This window comes from Galeopterus variegatus, unplaced genomic scaffold (genome assembly GCF_000696425.1).
Source record: "Galeopterus variegatus unplaced genomic scaffold, G_variegatus-3.0.2 Scaffold1752, whole genome shotgun sequence".
In the NCBI taxonomy this organism is placed as follows: domain Eukaryota; kingdom Metazoa; phylum Chordata; class Mammalia; order Dermoptera; family Cynocephalidae; genus Galeopterus; species Galeopterus variegatus.
Window position 1 is genome coordinate 171,305 of NW_007727863.1, and position 7,826 is coordinate 179,130.

Below are 7,826 nucleotides of genomic sequence, written 5' to 3' on the forward strand. Positions count from 1 at the left end.
TCCAGGCGTCAGAGAAGGCGGCGGGCAGGGGAGGCCCCGGTCCCCAGCGCGCCCTCGAGGTCCCCTTCTCCGGGAGACTCCGCGGAGAGACAGTGAGGGGTCACCGGTGCGGAGCCGAAGCCTGACCTCGTTTGTACTTGTTTCCAGAAAGGTCGACGGACATCGGCAGACTCCTGAGCTCCTACCTGGAAAAGGAGAGCGACGTGGAGGACCACTCGGTGCACCTGCTGTTCTCTGCGAACCGTTGGGAGCAAGTGTGAGCGCGGCCGGCCCGGCTGGGGCTTCCCGGTGACGCCGGGGAGCGCTGGGAGCCGAGGCTGTGCTTTAGTGTCCGCCGGCTTCTGTCCTCAGCCGTCCCGGGAGCAGAGGCGGCCGAGCGCCGTAGCTCCCGCAGAACGCTCTGAGGCTGTTGCTTCTCCTGCCCTCCCTTTTTGCAACTAATAGACTTAACTTTTTCTTTTAGATAGTTCGAGGTGTACAGAAAACCGAACAGTAGAGTTCCTGCATACCACCCCCCTCCTTTCCCTGTTACTTACATGTTGTTAGCGTGTCCTGTTTGTCACCATTGATAACCAGTATGGATACATTTTTAACTAAGTTTAAAGTTTCTATTAGGGTGTACTCTCTCCCACACCGTTCACATTGTATCATCCGAGTAAGATCTCTGTAGCATACCCTTTCCACTGACACGCACGTTGCTTTGCTTTTCAGCACAAGTGGGGTCACACCATACAAATTACTTGGCAGCTTACTTTCTAACTCTGCCTTGCAGCTCTGTGCAGCAGAGAGGGAAGTAGCTCTTCCTCGTTCTGTTTTGCTGCTGTAGAGTTCTTTCTAGAAAGATTGTCCCGCAGCGCATCAAGCCGGTTCCAGGCTGATAGACTTCCAGTGGTTTCTCAGTGTTCTGTTGCCCAAAACCCCGTGTTACTCTCCTCAGGCTTAGCTATGTGTCGCCTGGAGAGGCTTTCCCCACCCCAAGTTTTTGATGAAAATGAGAACACTTTTGTCATCTTTTAGCACATCTGGAATTTATGGAGGTAATTGTTCCCATTTTGCTTTTTGTGGCTTTGTGGAAAAGTAATGTAGTACGTATACGTCCAATTGAAAATGACAAAGAATGCTGGTTTTACTTTCTAAATAGTAATCTTACCCCAGGTGCCCAGGCCTGCGCCTCTGTCATCCAGCTGTTCTGCCAGAGGTTGCTTGTTTCACTAAGTAATGTGCATTTAAGTTTCTTCCCTGTCTTTTCATGGCTTGGTACAGTTGTTCACTTCTTTTTGGCGTTAATCAATATTCTATTGTCTGGATGTACCACATTTTATCCACCCACCTACTAAAGGACATTTTGGTTGTCCAGGTTTGGGCAATTATGAATAGAGCTGTTATAAACATCTACGTGCAGGTTTTTTGTGGACATAAGCTTTCACCTCCTTTGGGTGGATACCAAGGCACCGTTCCTGGGTTGTGTGGTGATGATATGCTTCGTCTTGCGAGGAAGCACCAAGCCGTCTTCAGGGTGGCTGCACCATTCTGCATCCCACCAGCAACACATGAGGATGGCTATTGCTCCACATCCTCTCCAGCATCTGGTGTCGTCAGTGTTCTGGATTTTAGCCATTCTAGTAGGTGATGTATGATGTGGAGCATCTTTTCATGTACTTACTTACCATCTGTCTTTGGTGAGGTGTCAGTTAAGGTCCTTTGGCCTATTTCTCTCCCACTTTGGCCCAGTTTTTCATGGGGTCCTCTGTTTTCTTATTATTGTATTTTCAGAGTTGTTTACTTTGGACACCTGTCCTTTTTCAGGTGTGTCTTTTGTGCATATTTTCTCCCAGTCTGAGGCTTGTCTCTTCTTTCTCTTGACAGTGTCTCTCACAGACCAGCTTATCAATTCTTTCTTTTAAGGGTCATGCCTTCAGTATTCTATCTACAGTCATTGCCAAACCCAAGGTCACCTAGGTTTCTCCTGTGCAACCTAGGGGTATGTATGTCTAGGAGTTTTATGGTTTTGCATTTTACATTTATGTCTGTGATGTATTTTAATTCTTGTGAAGTTTGTAAGATCTGGGTCTAGATTCCCTTTTGTGCATGTGGATGTCCAGTTGTTCCAGCACCATTTGTTGAAGACAGTCTCTGCTCCGTTGTATTGCCTTTGCTCCTTTGTCAAGGAGCAGTTGACTACATTCACACAAGTGTCCCTGGAATTTGAAGGCACTGGTGAGGTCGGCTGTTGGGCCTTCTTGGCTTAAGGGGTGCCTCTTGCTAACATCAGGCCCCTCGTCTTTGCACATCTAAGAGCTTTGCAGCTGTGGGGATGATGGTGGGCCTGGGGTGGTTTGGTTGAGAATATCTGTGACATCCTTTCTGTTCTTGTCCTTGCAGCCCAGTCTTGGGGATGTGGGTATAGATGCATCACCTGCTGGCTGCACCTGCCGCCCTCTCCAGCACCATCCTTCACTCTCTTCTCTGCTTGCATTTGCCTTTCCATTTCTCTTCCCCATGTCTCTGGAACATACAGCTTTATCAGTTGTGTGTGCTGCTGTTAAATGGGGTTATTCTTTTCATGTTGGGCTTTGCTGGGAGTACCCATATGGCATTTTCTAAAGAGAAAGCCACAGCTTTCTTGAACAAAATAAAATAATGTTATAAGTCACTGTGCCATAATTGTTGTTGTGTGGGATTTCTGAGTTGTCAGGATAATTTAAGCATAATAGGTCAGGACCTGTGAAAGCAGGACCAGGGCTAAGAAACATCCTGTCTTTTCCAGGCCTTTAATGAAGGAGAAGCTGAACCAGGGCGTGACCCTTGTTGTGGACAGATACGCATTTTCTGGTGTTGCCTTCACAAGTGCCAAGGAGGTGAGTGCAGGTTGGCCCCCATCAGGGTGACTCCAGGTGCATGGACCCAGTGCTGCCCACATTTGCACAGAGCATCAGTTACCGCATGAGCAACACACTTTCCAGATACTTTTTGGAGTTTATGATTCTTCTTATGTCCCGTTTACCTCTTTATTAGATTAATTTGGTTATTGTCAATAAGAAGAGCAAACATTTATGTAGCTGTGGACTGTTTTCACAGACATAACTGTATTTTTTTATTTGGATGATATATTTCACATGCATTTCCAAAGATGGTTCATCAGCAGGACTTTTCACCCAGTGTCCTGCTTTCACAAGCACGATCACGAGCCTCAGGGCGTCTGGTCTCTGCCACAGCAGACAGCGTCATCGGTTCCTTCACAAACCTTTCAGCACATATCTGAAGATAAATTTTTAAAAAACATAATCTCACCCAGAAAAAGTCAGCAGTCGTTGCACAGTGTCGTCAGACATTCAGTGTCCAAGTTTCCTTCATGGCTTCCTCAAGAGCTGCTTGATTGTCTTGTTTGTATTTTTACAGTTATATTGAATCAGAATCCAATTAATGACCTTACATCAAAACATCTCTTGGGGCCGACCCCGTGGCGCACTCGGGAGAGTGCGGCGCTGGGAGCGCAGCAGCACTCCCGCTGCGGGTTCAGATCCTATATAGGGATGGCTGGTTCGCTCACTGCAGTGTGGCTGGTCACAAAAAAAAAAAAAGAAAGAAAGAAAACATCTCTTAAATCTCTTTGGATAGGTTTCCACATCTCTTCTTGCATTAACATGTATAAATGTTATTTTTGTAAGGCTACTTCTTTTTTTTGTTTTTTGACGGCTGGCCAGTATGGGGATGTGAACCGTTGACCTTGTGTTATTAGCACCGCACTCTAACCAAGTGAGAACTATAAACCAGCCAGCCCTAGAAGGCTACTTCAAGGAGCACTGGGCTCCCCTTTCAAGAGGCACATGGTGTGTGGTTGTCTCCTTTTTGTTATAAAAGCCCTTAATGATGGTTAATTGCAAGATGGTCACCTTTTAATTCAGCCATTTCTTCATGTGCTGGCTGGAGTCCTTCCCCTATGAAGTATTCAAATGGTTGACGAAGTGTGGACTTGTTCCCTACACCCTCCCAGTGTGCTGTGACCAGCAGACATGCAGGCTCTGTGGGAAGGGCCGGTGGACTCACTTCCTAAACTCATGGTGTCTTCCTGGGGTGTGTGGCCCTGAGTCACGGCGTTTTTGGCCCTACCTTTCCTCCAGAAATGGAGACACCAATTTTAGAGTGATGAGAGAAGGAATGTGTGTGTGAGATCTAGCACAGCCCTGGCATGCAGCAGGTTTCCAGGATTGCCAGTCTCCTCTCTTCCAAAGGGGGATGACCCCCTGGCAGGTGTGGGTGGAAGGATGTGGCTGAGGTCCTGTGCCCATCTCTGGACCAATCTGCTCTCCAGACCCCACTTCCCAGGCTGGTGGGCCCCAAGGATCTCTGTGCATGGCTGTGCTTTCTTCCAGGCCCACACATCTGGAGCTGCATCAGCAGGTGCACTGTAGGACCCAGCTGTGGGTGACAAGCACACAGGGCCCTCGGCCATTCCATCTACTTTGCTGTCCACTTGTGAATGCATTTGCAAAAGAAAATGAGAGGAGGGTGGCGAGGGGGAAACCAACACATTTATAATGTTAAAATTTTTAAAAGAGCCACTGTTGTGTAAGAATTCTCACTTATTGGTACCTCACCAAGTGTCCCCTCATTTTTTCCCTTGACTTTTGAAACAAAAAACTACACCTCACTAAGCTTTCTTTCCCTATCCACTGGGTTCTGTATTGGCAGAATTTTTCCCTGGAGTGGTGTAAACAGCCGGACGTGGGCCTTCCCAAACCAGACCTGGTCCTGTTCCTTCACTTAAAATTGGCGGATGCTGCCATGCGGGGAGAGTTTGGCCGTGAGCGCTATGAGAATGGGGCTGTCCAGGAGCGGGTGCTGCAGCGTTTCCACCAGCTCATGAAGGACACAACTTTGAACTGGAAGGTGGGAGACAGAATTGCAAACTGGGAACCATGAAAAAGTGGCGGGGGCTCACACCCTGTGCTGACTGGCATGGCAGCACCAGCAGAGCTGCTGCAGTTTCTGTCTGGTTTCCCGCCTGTGCATCCTTGGGGGCAGCCATTCAGGGGTTCTTAGTGCGAGCAAATTCTAATCCTCCGGAGAGGTTGGCAAAACGCTGAGGTTGGTGTCTGTCTGGTGGGTCAGGTGGGAGTGTGAGCAATGTTACATATTTGCAACTCCTTCAGGCATGAGACATGCACATTCTGCATTTCCTGTCCTCTGCAAGGCCTTAGCCACGTGACGCTGTCATTCAGAAGGTGACATCCTACAGGCTACTTCATACTTCACCCTTCACCTTCTATCATTGTCATGAGAGTAATATTTCAGCTTATGGTGTCCATGCTTAGGTAGTGGTGTCAGAAGCTGGAGCTTGCCAGTTCCAGGGGTCAGTGCTCAGACCTCATTTACTGTCCCCTCAGCCCACTGGACACATTTGCTGGACACCTGGTTCTCCTCCTGCCTCCTTCCCAACCCTGGTCACGCCTCAGGCGTCTCCTACCGTGCACAGTCTCCAGCCCTGAGGCTGTTCCCTGCCCCGCTTCTGTAGGCCTGACCCAGGCCCCACAGGGCACTTGGCTTGTCTCCCTGCGTCTGGCTTCCTCCCATGTCTGTAAATGTGCTTCAGCCCCAGTCCCAGGAGCCAATTTCAGCTCCTCCCTTCTCCCAGGATGCTTGGCTCTGCTCTCCCAGTGGGTGCCATGTCTGGCCCCTTCTTGCTCCCCCTGCTCTCACCCTGGTCTCTGGTTCCACCTTCACTCCTGAACACCAGTCGTTCGTGCCCACCTTTGCCCCAATGCAGCCTCTTTCCACACAGCAGGGGAACCAACCCTTGACCTTGGTGTTTAACCTTCTTGCTCCCCCTGCTCTCACCCTGGTCTCTGGTTCCACCTTCACTCCTGAACACCAGTCGTCCGTGCCCACCTTTGCCCCAATGCAGCCTCTTTCCACACAGCAGGGGAACCAACCCTTGACCTTGGTGTTTAACCCCAGGAGCTAACCAGCCAGCCCTCCGGCCTAGACTGACAGCAGAGGAAAGGATTCCTTCTCTCGCCTCCCTTCCTTCTGGTGGAGAGAAGTTGCTCTTGTGGGCTGACTCTGTTAGTGACATTCTTCACTCTGTTCGTGTTAGGATGCAGCATAGCTGTGTTAGCACAAAATTCACCTTCCCCAAAAGGACAGGATGCAGACCCAAGGCCGGCTTGGTCCTGCCGCACAACTTCTGCGGAACTTCCTCAAGTTCAGAGTAGCTGCCCTGAGCATGCAGGGGGAGTGTTGCCAAAGTGTGGACAGGGGCAGAGGCTGCCCTCTGTGCCTGTCTTCTCACTTGTGACCTGGAAGGAGTCACTCTGAGCTCTAGCGTTCTTCATGGGAAACAAGCCGGTGCAGACCCCAGGCACTGTGACGACCATGCCACACCTCACTCTCCAGCAGGTGGGCACTCCTTGGGTTTGGGATCATGAGGAAAGGTTCAGAGCAAGAGGGGACCTTTGGTGCATGGTGTTTCTCTTGCGTGTGGGCTGTGGCAGGAGTGGCGGCAGCTTTGTACCAAGGACACAGTCAAGATTCAGAGAAAAGTGTGGCATGTAGGGTCCTGGAGGTCCTCAGCCTCCAGGGAGATTCAGGCCAGCCTGTCTGAAATTCCCACTTGCACTGGGAACAAAGTGAAAAGTGTTAACAGCCCTCTTTTTCTCCTGAATCCCCTGTGGGAACAGATGGTCGACGCTTCCAAAAGCATTGAAGAGGTCCATGAGGAAATCCGCGCACTCTCCGAGGACACCATCTGCACCGCAGTACAGAGGCCGCTGGGGGAGCTGTGGAAGTAAACCCAAGGCTGCCACTCCATGGAGACGCCTGCTTCCTGCAGCCCCTCAAGAGGCGGAGACACTTGTCAAAGGCTCGTGGACCCAGCCGTATTCGTATTCCACATTTCAGGAGCTGTTTCTCAGCAGCAGAGACCCACATGTTGCCTTTTGTGATCTGGGGCTGGGGTGCACCCAGGACCCCTGCAGGTAGGGACCTTGGCAGTGCAGACACCAAGAAATACGATGGACCAGTCTTCCTCTGCTCTCTCCTTTAACCTGTAGATATTACTTTATTGGTGTATTTTCTTACTAATGTTTAATGATTACTCTATCTGAGCAGTTTCATTGAGAACATGGAAATGGCAATCAGTTGGAATTCTGAAATTCTTACAAGCATTAATAAAAATTGACCTGAAAAATGTGTTGTGAAAGGCTTCACTCCTCTTAGACACCAGCCCTGGACTGAGCTGGCTTTGAGTGGGAATCTTCATGCCGGCTGGAGAAGGGCCCTGCATTGGGACCAGGAGGGCCTTTCCCGACCTTAGTCCTGGCCTAGTGGAGGGATTCCCGCCGAGGCTTTGACATCTCAGGTGTGTCCTGGGCTCTGAGTCCCATGTGTCCTGGCCTCTAGTGGCCCGGCCAGGTTCTATCTGAGTGGCATGATGTCCTACATTCTGAATACATGGATGTTAATTTTGCTGTTATTTTTGTTACTCCCTAGAGCTTAGCTTTTCACTGCATCCTTTTAAATGACTCTCAGAACGATCTGTTGACCCTTGCTGGAACGGTCTGCCCTACACAGAGCACCTTCTGGGTCGAGAGCAGTATAGAGTGCTGGAATGGAAGGCAGGTAGGGCTGCCTGTCTGGGGTTGGCGGCTGTGGGTCTCAACACCCTTCCTTTTTCAGCCAGGAGACTGGAATCCAGTCAAGACAAAAGAATGTGACATTTGAGTAAACACTGAAAGGGGCTTTGTGGATGGGATTAAGTGAAGGATCTTGAGATGGGAGATTGTCCTGGATTACCCACATGGGCCCAAAGTTACCAGAGGGGTGCT

At 49.9% G+C, this 7,826-nt stretch overlaps 1 protein-coding gene across 1 annotated transcript; it reads left to right on the forward strand.

The window, feature by feature from the left end:
* Nucleotides 1–137: 137 nt before the first annotated feature.
* On the forward strand, nt 138–6,880 carry DTYMK (deoxythymidylate kinase (thymidylate kinase); the record flags this gene model as incomplete). The annotated part of the gene is made up of 4 exons (XM_008578754.1): nt 138–256; nt 2,768–2,858; nt 4,693–4,890; nt 6,681–6,880. Coding segments are annotated over 4 exons (519 nt in total), but the record flags the coding sequence as incomplete, so codon positions are not given.
* Between the last annotated feature and the right edge of the window lie 946 nt (nt 6,881–7,826).